We start from the raw sequence: 16,223 nt of genomic DNA on the forward strand, positions 1-16,223 counted from the left end.
ACAAGACAATTTATTTTTCTTGTTTCCTCCTATCATTTGGTTTGTAAAACATAACTTTCTTTAATGATTTGTTGAGGGATAGATTTTGAAGTAGGTTACAATGGCATAATGGCCAAGCCCTGTATTTTGCATTTTCGCAACTTGATATTTCAGAAAGTAATATATACCAGAAGCTTATGTTATAGCCAAGTGAAACAGAAGAATGTTTTTATTACTGAATTGCCTTTTACAGACTTGTTTAACCGAAGAACAGTTACTTTGTACCATTGTTTTATACTAATATTTATAAATTAAAAAGGTGCCTTGCTGTTACCAGTGCAATGCCCACTCAAATTGTAGTGTTTTATGCATGCTCTCTCTTTGCATATGTCATATGTCTTGAAATTATTTATATTGTGCCATTGTTAAGATGTATGTATACAATGAGAAATGCACCCAGAGGTGGGATGGAGGGACTCATCACTTCAGATTTAAATGGCAAGGTGTTTAAAAATAAAACTGATTTGGGGGAGTTTCAAATTCATGACTTCAGGATTTTTTGATTAAAACAATCAGAGGGATTTTTCAGGATGTTCACAAAGATGATGTAAAACCTCAGAATAGGATGTTTTGGGGGCTTAATTCTAGAACAGGGAATTCATTTGGGTTTTGCCTGAAGCCCTAGGGATTATCTTAAGTATTAATTTGTTCTAAATTGTACCTTCCCGTCACAAAATCTGTAATATCCCTCCCCCCCTCCCAGGGACCCAGTAAAATGACATTAAAATTGCAAAATGACATAACAACCAACATGCATTTATCAAAATATTATTTGGCAATGGCAATAATTACCATAGCTACTATTTACTATCATGCAGTCAGTAAGATTAATCTTCAGATGCTGTCAAATTACTTGGGAGTGAAAACAATGAACATTTTTCTTTGTTGCCCCTTGACATTTTTCAAAAAAACCTTCTTCATTACAAAGGTATAAGTAAATAGGCCGCATTTGCATTCGACGTATTGGACTGGAACTAGCTTGCAACAGGCTCACGAGTTCCAATCCAATACCGAGAATACCAATATGGTCCATTATTAAAAGTCTGCATGCGAGCCAAGTGGCCCATCAGGCCGGAGCTTATCCCGGTTTCTGTAGCATGAAGCGACTGGGAGTATTTCTACTCCCCCCAGGATGGGATGCTAGTCCATCGCAGGGTTACCCCCAGCATTAAGTTCGCCGGTACCCATTTATACACCTGAGTGGAGAGAGGCACTGTGAGAGTAAAGTGTCTTGCCCAAGAAAACAACACAATGTCCCCGGCCAGGGCTCGAACCCGGACAGCTCGATCCGGAGACGAGCGCACTAACCATGAGGCCACCGCGCCTCCCGGTCCATTACTAAGGGGATATGAAAATGGAATAAATTTGTTACAACCATTCAACATTGTAACATTAGTTGAGATAACAAAAAAACGTAAACTATTTCCCTCAATAACATGAAAGCTGAAGGCTGGCAAGGTTTGCTCCAAGTAAATATCTCAAATTTGAGAGATCCCATAACTTTGCTGCTATCAAACCAAAACAAAAACTTGATGTCATTAATTACTTTAAAAAAGCCTCGGCCAAATAAAAACAACGGATGACTGCCGAGGAAGAACAGCGTTAAATCCTTTAACAGGTAATCAGTGTAAATAACAATGATCAAGAGACAGACTCAAGATGAACAAAAAAAGGCTTTTTTGGTGTCCAAACATAATTAACTATCCTAATTGAGCAATTCTGGGGTTAAAATGTTTTGAACAACTTTATATCGGCAAGAAAAATCTAACATAACCCATGTCCCTCTTGCTCTCTCCAAAACTTTTCTACAAGAGCATTTCGAATGCGGGTTGTCTGTGGGCAAGTGTCCCTTATCTTTGGGCAGTTCCTCATTTGTAGAAGTCTTCGTATTGTTGGTCTATCCCTTAATTCTCCTGTGGAAGGATCTCTTGTCAGATCAAGCTTTTTTGAAATAGGGTCACCTCTGTCAAGACAAACATTATGGAGAACAATGCAGGCTAATGAAGTCAATTTGACCTCCTCTGGTCTGCTTTCACATTTTCCAAGAAGACTTCTCCACCTGCCTTTAAGTTGCCCGTATGCTCCTTCTGTCACCATTCGCCCTCTACTTAACCTATAGTTGAAAAACCGTTGTTGGGGAGTAAGTACAGCATTTATAAATGGTTTCATAACCATGTTCTAAATAAAAAAAGCAGAGTCTCCCTGGATAACAGGTGAGACAGTTACTCCATTAACATTTCTACCTAGACTAGGTATTATCTCTCTCTCTCTGCAATATCTTCCCAACGTTCAGTAGACTGAAAAATTATGAGAATTCCCTGGGAACCCACAACTAGCCCAAATGAATCTATATTTAGCATCAACAATAGCCATAAGTATAATCGAATAAAAGCTTTTAAAGTTATGGTATTCTTTTCGCGATTCTGCACCACCAGCAAGACACTTTAAAGGTAAATGATATCCATCGATTGCGCCCCAGGCATATGGAAACTGCCACAATTGCTCAATGTCTAAAACCTTCTCCTTGTACTGTGCTTCACTTGTTGGGAAATGTTGTTGCACGCAGTCTTTCCATAAATTATCAACAATTGCCCTACACACTTCACTAACTACACCGCATACGGTTGACACCCCCAGACCAGTCATCTCCGCAATGGTGTAGTAATAGTCGCCTCTATCAAGGCGGTACAAACAGATTGCTAACCGGAAAGCTGTTGATATAGGTTCTTCAGTGACTGTCTCTCGTTCTAGGTCATCTTCGATACGACTGAGAATAAACAGGAACGTTGCTCTTGGTACTCTGGACAACTTTTTAAACTTAGCATCCGAGTACTGGTGCCAAACAATGTCCCGCCAACCTGTACTTCTTGGCAGTCGGCGACAGGATCGGTAAACTCGTGTTGCATTTTCACGGGACAAAATGAGCACAATCAACAGCAAAAGTTGAATTATTGACCTATGCTTTTGCTGAAGACAATGCAGCATATACTGTTGCATTGTCAGCCTCCTCCTTCGCCTTCCTTCAATAATTTTTTGTAAAATAAAAAGCCTCCGTTGAGTATCTTGGTCCGCCATAATGGATAGTTACGTACCCTTTGTAAAATTTTCCCGCTGACCGACATACACGGATGTATCAATTTAACGAATTAAATTCGGCAGAAATTCGACGTATAAATCAGCAGTCGTATTTCTGCCGCACTTAATTGAATTGAATTCGACTCGGCAGAAATGCGACGTATGAACCGGGCCTTAGTCGCTTATTCGATAGCGTAGTTGACTGCGTCAATGTCAACCCCAACGCGCACGTGGCGCTTAAACCATGGCTTGCGTGATGCGCAAAACGTGTGCGCACTAACAAAAGTAGGCAATGTCCTTAAGAGAGGATATAAACACCGCTTCGTTAAAGACGCAATAGAAAAAGTACGTCAAATTCCTCGCAGTAGAGCACTCGAAACATCCATCAAAAAAGAGTCCCACAGAATTCCATTTGTGGTAACATTTAATCCCGCCCTACCGAAAATACGTCAAGTCATTTCCAGCAACCTTAACATTCTTAGCTCTTCACAGCGATGCCTAGCAACATTTTCTTCTCCTCCTCGTATATCATACCGCCGTTGCAAAACCCTACGTGACATAATGGTCAGGGCCAAACATTGCAGACAACCTCCCCCCCGGCCCCGGGAGCTTTCCGTTGTCACAGAAATAGGTGCAAAACGTCTCCTTTCATAACACCGGGAACCACGTCTTACAATTTTTTCTCTACCGACGAACAAAGACGTATACGACATCACATCACCAGCTCTTCTTCCAATCTCGTTTATATGATACAGTGCAACAAATGCAACGTTCAATACATAGGCGAGAGTAAACGTCATCTCAGCGACAGCTTTGGTGAGTACAGACGCGCAATCGAAAAAAACATCATACAACGACACATTAATCAACCCACCGCCGTTTCAGATCACTTTACCCTTCCTGCCCATTCTATGGACAACATAGAACTCGTTCCTCTCGAACTCATCAACTCAAATAAGGACGCTATTCGCAAGGCAAGAGAAACATTCCTGATCTCCAAGGGCAAGACCCTTGAACCTTCTGGGTTAAATTTAATCTATTTTTTATGTATCCGCTTTAGTACACGTTTCCTTTTTTTCTATTTTTGTCGACTAATCATGTCACATATTTCATTAAGTATTATTTAAAATTTTGTAACCGTTTTATCCATATCTACTTAGCTTCAGTTTAGCTCCTGAAGAAGGTTAGTACTGTCTAACCGAAATATTGGGCATTAAATTTACCCTTTTCAGCCGTCCGGTCAGCCTTTCAATTGGTTCTAAGGACGTTATAAACCAAGGCTGCATATCTCTTTCAACCTTTTAGCTGGAGTATAGCCACCATCTTGGGTAACTCCGCCGTCGCCGCCGTCGTGCGTACGCGCTCACAAGACACCGCTAGCCATTATAACCATGGGAAAATCCATTCATGGGTTTTCTTTTCTTTCCTATGAGTATGGGGCTCCGCTTGGCGGCCCTTTGTGCCGCCGGAGCTCCGCTATGAAGTGGTACTGCTGACCTCTGGTTGATCAATGCACTGAAAATGGTGCACGAGAGGAACAAGGATGTTTGCTTACTAAGAAATGAATAAATTCGCGAAGATTCATTAATAAAACTGTTTTGAAAACTAAAGCAAGTGCCTTCAATATTGTTATCTTTGGGTTTAAGGTCTTTAAGTATAATTTGTCACTGAAGGAAAAATACATCGGCCTTCCTCATTTACCTTCCTCAAAATACATCGGCCTTCCTCATTTGTGGTTGTACTCCAAATGATTCTAGCGGTGCTGCTAGCCGTTCGTTTATTGCTCCATTTCGGAAATGTAGAAATATTTTCAAGGCGTGTCTCATGTTAGTGAGAAAAAGGAGGTCACAAGGCAAAATCTACCCGGGCCTGTTGCAAATGCGAGAGGACCAAAGTACAACAAAAGAAGAACAACAACAACATAAAATGGCAAGCTGGGCGTCCATGGTTACACGATTCCCCAAAAGGTATGGTTTGTGAATAGTGCACTGAACACAAACAAACTTTGGACGCTCAGAATGTTCTGAGCTCAGCTAAATTCATAGATGGCTGTACAAGTTACAGCGCGGAGACAATTTCGTATCTCCAGAACAGAACAACGCATAGCGGTGTAAAACGTTTTCACCAAGCAAAAGCTCATCCAGAAAAAAACCTGCTAATCTATCCCGTTAGCTTAAACTTACTTTTCAGAAATGTACATGCAGCAAAGAAGCACAAGAAATCGTGACTGTCAGACTATTGATGGCTCCGCGACCCAGATGAGGCGAAATGGTTAACTGTTGGTGGAACATATCGCCACGTTGCACAGCAACAGTTTCGCGACCTTCAAACAAAGGCAAGAAGTTGGAAATTCAAGTCTTGAAGACTGGCATTTGCTTTGTCAAGAACACCTCAGAATGTCAACAACATCACAGAATTTGAAACCTCTGCTGTAAAATTGTCATTTGGAAATGAAAAAGTTGCAACAGATAACTTTTACAAGACTAAAACAACTTGCAGAACCCATTGTACAGATCAATGCATATCACACCAACCCTAAAGCAAAGTATATTAGTGCAGAGGACATGGGTGGCTGAGAACCAACTATATATTTAGCCAGAAATGCTACGGTTATGTTAACAAGGAACCTTTGGACTAGCGTTGGACTTTGCACTGGAACAATAGGAACTGTAAAGCACATAATTTTTGCACAAAATCAAGGGCCACCCATGCTACCAATAGCTGTTATTGTACAGTTTCCTAAGGAAGATTACATAGGTCCAAGCTTTTGTAAAAATATGCCAAATTATGTGCCCATTTTCCAGTAACATCTCATATAAATGATACAAATGGAGCAAATCTTGAAAGACAACAGCTGCCATTAAAACTTACTTGGTCCATAACCTAGGCCCTTCTGAAAATGTTGCAGGACTAGCTTATGTTGGCTTGCCAAGAGTACGAAAACGTACTGATCTTGTAATTGAACCAATGAGCTTTCAAAGACTCCAGTCAATAAAAAACGTCAAATTATAAATTCAGACTGTTAGAAGAAGTTAGGCTGAACATTTTGGGAGAAAAGACTTTGCATAATTACAAACAACTTGCATTAAAAGTCCATTCACATCTTTTACAATGTCTGCCATACAAAATAAGTAAATATTACCTACAAAACTTGTACACTAAAAGTTAGGAAATATAAATTGTATGAATACAGTTTTCTGTTAACATGTTTTCAGTGTCATTAAGGTCACTTACAAATCATTCAATTCTCATTTAAAAGATGGATAATTCTGCCAGCCCAAGTCTCACAAAAAGGGCTAAATATGGGATCCCTAAATCCCCAACATAAACTCCTCTGTCAAGCTCAACAATAAGTAAGTTTTTCTCTATTATGTGATGTATTAATACTACTAATTATACCTTACTGTTAATTTCTACTATTGCTAATGCCCATCTCAAGTAAACAGTCTCAACCATAAACTAGTAGTAAAAGACAAATATGACCAATCTAAACAACAAGGATGACATCTCCCATTCTTCCCAGGGAAAACATAAATATTGTAATCCCTTGAAATAGATTAATTAATATTTAAGTTAACTGTACCATGGTAAATTATTTACACTGTAATAAAACTACTGCAAGCAATATAATATTGCACAAGTCATTAAATTTTGGTGCTTAATTTTATCTATTTTCAGAAAATATTTTTTCTTCAACAGATTGCTTTGGATACATTCAAGAAGTTCAAGAAGTCTAGCAAAGTAAAAACTCCAAAAACTTGTACTTTGACATATGACTACAAACTGCAAATGATGAATCTCAGTCTGTGAGAGTTATGATCCAAAGGGGAGAGTCATACAAGCGACAATTTAGATAAATTACAAACCCAGCAACCAATAACACTATCCAACCTCCAAGTGGCACCAAGCAACATGGTGTTGCTGAACAAGGGTACAGCTATTCAAGATGCACCTGCACATCATTCAGTTTCTGTTCAAACCACTGAAACCAATGACACCAACATCTGAAGATACTATCCTTAAGCACCACAACTCTGGAAATTTCACTGTCTCTGGTTGCATTAAATGGCTTGGAGACCCACTCAAACCAGAACATGCAAATAAAATGGTACGAGAAACTGAAATAACTGACCCTACTGTAACTATTAATTTATCAGTATGGGATAACCACATCCAGCAGATTGAAGCTAAAACATTCTACACTGGCACTAACTGCAAGCTCAAACAGTATTTTAGAAAATGCCCTGCCACCACAGTAAACACAACATTACCAAAGTACAAGAGCAGGACATCTCCCATGTTGAGCCATCACAGAACCAAGCAAACTGGGTGTGCTGCCCAGAAATCATGAACGTTTATCCAAGTGTCTATCCAGTCTGCAACAACAAAGACTGCCGCAAAAACAATTAGCGAAAATCCTGGGTCTAAGATTGTCTGTTGTCTACATTGCAACAGAGTAATGCTTCTAAAGAATTGTTATATTGAGATGAACATTAATTTTCATCTGGAAAAACAGGACCAGCGCTTTTCAGTAACAGCGTTTCCGCAAATTGTGGCGAACTTCCTTCAAGAGGACATTTTTCAATACAAGGACAACATCGACGACTTAACCGAGAAATTGAAATGTAGATTTTCAGCTTTCTCAAAATAACAAACTTGTTGTAAATATGAAAAGCCGTACCTCATCTTTACAGCAAACGTGAAAACTAACTGTCTAGTAAAAATAAACTGTAATACCTTAAGTTAGACAGACACTACTGATAATTTAGCATTGTGAAATGGCTAACAAAAATAAAGATGCTTTTTTGTATTACTTTCCGATGTTTAGTAAATTGAATAGAAAATTGTTTATTAATGATTCTTCAACCAAAACATGAACAGTTTGATTCATTTCCTCTGATTAGCCTTCTTATCAAATTGTTATTGATTGTCTTTTTTGAAATTATTAGTTTTAAGATTTTTAACTTAACATTAAAGCCAAGCTTAGGTGCCACCTTTTTGTGTAATGTAAATAGCTCTTTTTAACATATTTCAACCATTATCCAACATTTTTAAGGATTGTCTTTTTCAGAATTGTTAAAATATTTTTCAAGATTTTCATCTTATTTTATCAACATTGAAGCCCAGCACGTGGCTATCAGAGCCCGAACATACCTCTTGTTGTAAATATCATCTTTTTTGTTATGTAATAATATCAGTTACCTATATGTAAAACTCAAGAGAACAATAGAACTCATTTGCGTAACAACAGACAAGACAGGAACTGCAGAACACAAAACATCTGCTGCACAGTAAGTTGTGTTAAATGTAAATGTGCCTACACCAAGACTTATCAATATGATAGTAAACGTTCTTGACTAGCAACATAGACATGGTTGCCGCAGATACATGTATCAGTTTGCAAAATTCCCTCACCTTTCCCTTTCAAGAATGTAATTTCCCTGACCTAATAAATACAAAATGTCAGATGTAGGAGCAGCTTCTATCCTCCCCTTAGCATTCCTTTCCACCCACTCTTTAAGGCTGATAAGCATTCCAAAAGTTTTCCATCATCATCAAGGAAAAACATCATTGAGATCAATGACCCCAAATGCTTCCTCCAGCCTTCAGTGGTATCAGGTAAGGCATGTTTAAGTATTCCAATTTCCCCAACTTTTCTTCAAAACGTCAATTTTTCCTGACTCAAAATAAATTCCCTGCCTTTTCCTACCATAAAGTATTTTCCACTGACCATTTCCTTGACATGGGGCAACCTTGATAGAGTGCAAGCCAACCATGAAATACCACCTGTCTAAAACTTTTTGAAACTCTACAAGTCTTTCTCAATCTAACTAGCTAACCAGGTTTAAAAATTTCCATGTAATCACATTCACTGACCAGACCAGCTCACCAAACCAGCAAAGAGTATAGGTTTTCAGTTTCAGGAGAGAGAATTTGTTATTTCATTCAAATTTCTTGGAGGGATCATTTCCTTTACCCTAAAGACTTTCCTAATGATTTTTGTGGAGTGTCAATGGTTGTATCTTAAGATATTCACTTTAAATAAAGTTGCTCAAAGTGCAGCCCCTCTAGTATTATTTTTTAGGTTGCAAAATACATATAATTTAGTTACTCTTAGGCCACCGCCTAACAGCTAATGACAAAGGGATAGGTGAAGAGGAAGAAGAGGACAAACTCCCACTACAAGACATCAGCAGACACATTCCCAACTTATTAATAGCCGAAAAGGAAATGATGATCATCCTGTACGCTTTGAAGGAGAAGATCGTGTACGAGATTTCCTGGAGTGGTTAGACACCCTCACTGAAGAAGACACTCATCCACTGACTGTTGTGGCCCATAATCCCAAAGGTGCAATGGTTATTGTGTGATCAAGGAGTATCACCGGCAACACAACATCATCGAACAGATCTGTAACAGTGCCTTGTTATTGCGAGTAACCTTTTATCACATCCGTTCAATGTATTCTCTATATTTCTTTCAAATGCCTCTCTCCACTTTCTCCAAGATGCTTGCTCTCAACGCTCTAAACGACAAACCAAGATTGAGAATTTCCTTGTATTCACGTTCAAGACCCAGACTGGCTCACCAAACCATCAAGAGTACAGTAATGTCAGAACACTCGGTACGGGTTTTCAGTTTCAGGAAAGAGAATTTGCGATTTCATTCAAATTTCTTTGAGGGATCATTTCCTTTACCCTCATGACCTTCCTAATGATTTCTGTTGAATGTCAATGATATATTGATTATATCTAAAGATGTTCACTTCAAACAAAGTTACTCAATGTGCAGCCCCTCTACGTGTATTAATTATTTTTTAAGTTACAAAACCATACGTATAATTTACTTACTCGTAGGCCACCTTAAGAGCCAATGACAAGGGGAAAGGTGAAGAGGAGGAAGAGAACAAACCCCCACTGCATGTATTCTTTGATATCGAAGCCAACCGAGACACTGGGAGACTCATTCCCAAGAGCTTACCTTGCATTTCGAGTATCAACAGTAGCTGCACTGCTGCTCACTCGTCGGTGTATCGAATGGCAGACGTGAAGATCCGTGACTGTGGAGAAGTTTAGAAGAAGAGGGTCAGAGAAAAAAACCTGGTAAAACACCCCAAAGAAAAGTTAGCTTTAACCCTATAAATTACCCATCATGAATAAGTTTGAGCCAAAGAACTTTCACATTAATTAACTTATACTCCCGCCTCTCCTCGCGTCCCAACCCATTCCTCTTCCCACAATGCACTTCGCTCGACGATGCAAGTATGTGGTGTAACGACAACAAAGAATAATCACAATTTGCGTAGCGGCCTCCCATTATGGCTCCTGGCGCTATATAAGTTTTCAACAGGGCCAGTTGCCGAGATCCCTGTCTTTCCAGTTGCGACCGATCGATGGCGAGATCTCGGCTGGGCTGGATGGAAATAGAATTTACGAGGCGTCGTGTTTTGTTTTCTTTCTTGAATTTTCTAGTCCACAAAATCGTGTCGCGTGTTCTTTTTTGTTTGTTTGTTGTTGTTGTTGTTGTTGTTGTTGTTGTTGTTGTTGTTGTTGTTGCTGCTGCTGTTGCTGTTGTTGCTCTTGATTCATCTCACATATAAACCTAACATTAAATTTTCAGGTCACGGTTGCTCATAAGGAGAGGCCTTCCTTTACGAATAATCTGGGAACTATGAATTAACACGTTCGTGAAATTAATAAGAAAATTAAAGAATGAAAGTTAACGCTTCCCTTTTAACGACTGCTGATTTTATGTAATAGGGTCTACTTGGTATTTCAACTGAATTAAAAACCTCTGAACATTTTCCTGTATACAAAAAGCTTAGTAGGCATGTTCTTATCAGTGGCCTACGCCCACTAGTCCATAAAAATCTCCATGTTCATCGTCTTGAAATGTCATGAGGGCAACATCGTGATCATTTGCATAATGACTATATCTTTCAGTAAAAGAGTTTGAGTGCTTGTCCTGAAGATGATTACTTGGTATACAGTCTACTGTGGATTATCATAAAATTAATCAACACAACACGAAACACAATGACCACAGGAAAAAAAGGGAAAGTAAACCTTACAAAGATCTTGATTATTTCTATTCAGTGAGAGAGGAGCAAGTAAATAAACCTAAGATAAAATTAATTGATGTTATTTCGTCACACATCGTTTATAGTAGTTTTTAGCAAAACATCCTTCAGTTCTCACGCTGATTTACACACACTTTAAATTATCTTGCCCATCAGTTTCCTGTTTCTATAGTTTTTAGATAAAAGTTTATTTATATTTTCGAAATAGAAAGTCAATTTTAACATTATTTGCATATATATGAGTTTTGATGACATTTTACAGCTCATTGTGTGTTCTGTGGTATTTGCATTCTGTGGCACCTGCAAGTCGCTAAGTTCATTACAACCTTCCTAAAAAGAGTGTCAGTCTGCGTAACTATAAAAGGGCAACTAGCTTTTTACAAGAGAGCCAGACGAAGCTCAGAGAACCGAGTTTTGCTTCGTTTTAGTTGTGGAGCACAGCTTTTAGAGTACAAAAAAGGAGTAGTTTAATTGTCAACAAACTTGTGTGCTTAATCTGATAGATTTGTGATAAATGCACCTTGCTTTCTAATCAACTGAGAGAAGTCGAAGAAACAGATTCGTTCTATTTCCATCACGAATTTTACTTTTTTCAACCGAGATACTGACTTCTTCTTCAGCAATAAGAGATTGTCAGATGGCAGCTCTGTTCGGTGATAAATATTTCTGGAACGCTTCGGCTAAAATTGTTATGGACGAGTTCACAAGATATTTAACAGAGGAAACCCACGGACAGGCGACAATTTTTGGTATCTTTTACGTCCTCTTATCAATGATCACAGTGGTGGGAAACGCGCTGGTGATCGCCGCTGTCTGGAAAGACCCGTTAAAGATACTGAAAACATCACCCACCAACTTGATTCTCCTCTCGCTAGCAATTGCCGATTTAAATGTTGGACTGTTTGTTATCCCAGGAGCAGCTTCTTGGTATCTTCGTGTTGGAATTACGGAAACAGACCCATGGCATTCCCAATTAATTTTTTTAACACTCAGGCAGGGTTTTCTAACAGTATCTGTTGGCCACGTACTGTTCCTGACTGTGGACAGGTATTTCGCTTTGGCAACGCCCTTAAAATATCGAACAAAAATTACCAGAAGAACGGTTGTGGTGGTCTCGTCTTCGATATGGATTTGTGGCATTTCTCAAGCAGTGGTGATAAGCATTCTACAGCAACATTTCGTCATCACATGGTTAATCTCTATCGTGGTGATATTTTTGTTTGCAGAAACCATTTATGTTTTATATCTTATGATATTACGACACCTAATGAAACATTCTAAAGAAAGGATCCCGCTGGAAAATTCTCAGTCAAATGTAGCGTCGTTGCATCAGCGGGAAAGGAAAGTGTTTAGAGTAATTGTTTCAGTAGTTTTTGCATTTGACTGCTGTTTTACCCCTTGGATGGCAACCCAAGCTTTGATATATTTTTGCAAACCTTGCCACAGTCATTATAACGTGCTGATGGTTTGTTATAATGTAGCGACTGTGCTTATGTTCGCGAATTCTGCTCTTAACCCACTCGTGTACTCCTGGAGGTTTTCAAAATTTCGAGCGACATTCAAGCATTTTGGGGGAAAGTTTACCCAGAAAGGAAGAAGAAATAAGACAGCCAGGATCACTGTAAGAAGTGAGTCATTGAACACACCACTTTGAGAACAATTTTGTAGTTTAAGATTGTACAAAAACGAATTAATATAATTTGAAATATATGCTAAATATACTTTCTAGTTATCTGTACGAATATAACGCTGACAGGTGATTCTAGAGTTCATGCGATATTATAATTTGCACAATCGTGACTTTGTAATGACGTTTTTCTTCCATGTTATTTATACAAAAAGAACAATGACACAGCGATCTGTCCTTAACTATGAGGTCATATTTAAATCATATAAATTTAGCGAAAGTCAAATGTTGTAACCGCCTGGTAAGGTTTTTCCACTGTAAACGAACTGGAATGGACGATTTGAAATCAGCTAGGACCGTAACTAGTAACAGGCAAGCGTCAGTCACTTTGTTTTCGTTTTTGTCTTTTGTAGTCATCATAAACATCCCAAATACCTAAGAAGAACTGAAATTTAGCCATGGAAATTGCCTCAGTCATAACTTTCTTTTTTCCTAGCTAAGGCCCAGGGGCGTCTTGAAATATGAATGCTTTGTTCAACGAGTAACTACAAAGGCGCTTGCTGGGAAAACTAGACTTAAACGGAGACTGACTTAAAAGGAAGAGATATTACACAGGTTTACAATCTGGGTACTGGGATGTTGCTACGCACTGAAGAGATTGCAACACTGATCAACATCTCGACCTGGGTTCCAACAGTAGTCTATTCACTACGAAAAATAATCGAAGTGTGGTTCAAGTCAAATCATCTTTATTTAGGCAGGGTAGCCCCATCAGCCATAGGCTAGTATAAAAAGGGGCCCTGCGTAAAATTAAGAGTACATGATAAAAAAATTCCGAGTTTAGAAATTACCTCAACGTTATGTACAAGGAGTTTAAAACGATTGGTAGAGGTGTGTATTGTTACACTAAATAGAAAACGAGAAAACGATGGAAATAAGTTTATAGTTCGGTTTTATCTTAGTTGTTTGTTTGTTTGTTCGTTTATTTGTTTTTTAAAAAAACTAACACAAGTTACTGTTAGCCGGGAGACTACATTCAAAATAACAGCTAATAAATGAAATCAACTGTATAAGTAATGGCAACTCCTTAGTGACTTTGAGCCCAGTGTTTATATGGTCCCATCAAACGTGCCCATCCCCATTACCCACAATCAACACCAATCTGCCGTTTACCATTAGCTTTTAGGGAGCTTAAGCAAGGACGGCGGCGACGCCGAGGACGACACCTAGTCAAAAATAAATTTATAATTTACTAAATCTGTTCAGAACACCAATGGCTCTAAAAACGTGCTCAGGCTATTTGTACAATGGCAGCGTTTAATTCCAAATGGAAATACGAAAAATTAGCCGTCGTCGCTCGCGTTCCTCATACTACGCAAAACTTGGTCATTTCATGTACTTGTTGTGCCGAGGACGGCTACGAAATGTACAAAGATTTATAACGCACATGCACAGCCATTGTTCTACTCGTTAAAAACCTTTTTTTGGTGACGTTCTCTTTGCCGTCGTCGTCGTGGTTTATTAAGTTCCCTTTTATTACAGGCTGCACGACGTTTAGCCGCCTTGCCTAGAACAGTTCCATTGAAGTTCTGATAAACAAAGGCACTAATCGAATTGTTACTTTGATATCACAATTTTTTTTCCTGTACATCGTAACCAAACAAACTAGTAGGATTAACCTAATCATAACCGTTAAGAGTCAACTGAATGCGGCTACTTCCAGAGCATTTCACTCGACAAAAAAATAACTCTTGCACACCTTGCGTGCCTATGTTTATGGCATATGGTTGAGTCAGCTTGTGTAACAAAATCTCCATGGTGGGGTTTCGAGAATGTCAGCACATCACCGGTGGGGCAACAGCAAAACATTCTTTTCTCTAGAGTATCATAGAAGTGTTTTCTTTGCAACCAGCAATATAGACAGTTGGAATAATGCTAACATTTCTCACACTACATTTACCACGAAGAAAGTATCGCTTCTCATCCGATCACCAAACCAAGTGATAAAATCTCTGTGTTACAGGTTCTCATTTTCTTTCCTTTTTATTCGTTTTTCATCTCCCTGCCAATATCGTGATTTTCTCCCCTTGCATTTTTTTTTTCTAACGGCTTCTTCGACAGCGTTCGGCTTGGTCCATCCCCCTGATGTGGTCAAGGAGAGTTTGACCGCTCCATCGGATATGTATTTTGGTGGTTTTCACCATCATGTGGTCAAAAAAAAGACGTAACCATTCAATAAATAAAGTCAAGAATCTGGGATATGATGGTTGATTGATATATAAACAACCTCGCCAAGATTTAGGTCTGTGCGCATCAGCTACATAAGCTCATTCGGGGTTTCGATTGGTTTATTGGATCGTCCGTGTGATTCGTGATTGACCAGTGTAATTACTTTAGTTTTGGTTTAAAGAAACTCGATGAAAACCGCTCCAATTTAACGATGCTAACAGATAACTGTGGGGAAGGGGGATTTGAAAATGGCAGAGTTGGAATAGTATAATTATTTTGGTGTAAAACTAGTAGACGTTCAAAACCTTATCTAAGACCTCTTCGCAGACACTTCGAAAACCCAAAGAAACGGCCATCATTTTATTAACCACCTCACACTGCTAAGCTACTCAATATCTGCTGTTGATCTCCTAAGCAATTAGATTATGAGCTCAAGATTTCTTTTTACAATAACTGTCTAATTTCTCGCGCGCTGATTGGCTCATTTTTATCATCAGTAAGAGTACAGACGGATAGAATTTTAATTTATGCAAGCTTTCAAGTTCAACTTTCAGCTGTCAAACTGTCAACGTTTTAACCAGTGAGATTTTATGGACTTTTTTAAGTAGCCAATCCAAAAGCGAGAAATTGACAATGTTCGCGTCATTTTGAATCAAATTCACTTATCTTTGTTTACGGCAAGTTTACGGCGTCTTTTCCCCTCATTAATTCCCGGCATTTGACTATTTTGGGGTCTTGTTATTGTAAAAAACAAATTGAAGTCAGTTTTTTTATGCGTCTGTCCTCTTCATGATGATAAATTTCGTCATAACATTGTCAAAGTTTACATATTGTCAAAGTTTTCGCTCACGATTTCTATGCGTGATAGAAATCTCGAGCTCATAATCTAATTGTTTAATAGATAGTGAGTATCGTAGCCAATCAGAAAACAGCATTCGTGATAGAACGCTACAGTAGATTTATACTAAAACAGAATAGGCAGTAAGTAGCTAGCGCAGCCAATAAGGGATCATAAGAGAACGGTATTGATGATGGAACGCTAGTAGATCTGTAGACTGCGAATAGTCTCTCTTTTCCTCGAAAATCCGTGGGGAAGAACGCAAGACAAGTAAGTGTGCGAGCGTGAATGCAAGCGTGACGTACGAGCGGCGATGCTGCGAGCCGCTAGTGCTC

The 16,223-nt window shown here is 38.8% G+C and overlaps 3 protein-coding genes across 3 annotated transcripts in view; 2 read left to right on the forward strand and 1 right to left on the reverse strand.

Moving 5' to 3' along the window:
• LOC145479086 (uncharacterized) overlaps nt 1-16,223 on the forward strand; it is a 243,610-nt gene that overhangs the window by 90,639 nt on the left and 136,748 nt on the right. The gene's annotated exons all lie outside the window — the stretch shown is intronic.
• Nucleotides 1-16,223, reverse strand: part of LOC145479100 (uncharacterized) — a 76,592-nt gene that overhangs the window by 431 nt on the left and 59,938 nt on the right. Inside the window, exons 2-4 of the mRNA XM_081457359.1 lie at nt 10,262-10,693; nt 10,096-10,174; nt 1-2,152 (exon numbers count right to left, since the gene is read on the reverse strand). The exon at nt 1-2,152 is cut by the window's left edge and continues 431 nt beyond it. Of these exons, the coding sequence (XP_081313485.1) occupies nt 1,804-2,152; nt 10,096-10,174; nt 10,262-10,268 (435 nt within the window). The 5' untranslated portion in view covers nt 10,269-10,693 and the 3' untranslated portion in view covers nt 1-1,803. The remainder of the gene's footprint in view (nt 2,153-10,095; nt 10,175-10,261; nt 10,694-16,223) is intronic.
• Nucleotides 10,685-16,138, forward strand: LOC145479087 (adenosine receptor A1-like). The gene is made up of 2 exons (XM_081457342.1): nt 10,685-12,822; nt 13,318-16,138. Exons 1-2 carry the CDS (start codon nt 11,832-11,834, stop codon nt 13,344-13,346), a joined length of 1,020 nt encoding a protein of 339 aa, XP_081313468.1. The 5' UTR covers nt 10,685-11,831; the 3' UTR covers nt 13,347-16,138.

This window comes from Orbicella franksi, chromosome 2 (assembly GCF_964199315.1).
Source record: "Orbicella franksi chromosome 2, jaOrbFran1.1, whole genome shotgun sequence".
NCBI classification, from domain to species: Eukaryota; Metazoa; Cnidaria; class Anthozoa; order Scleractinia; family Merulinidae; genus Orbicella; species Orbicella franksi.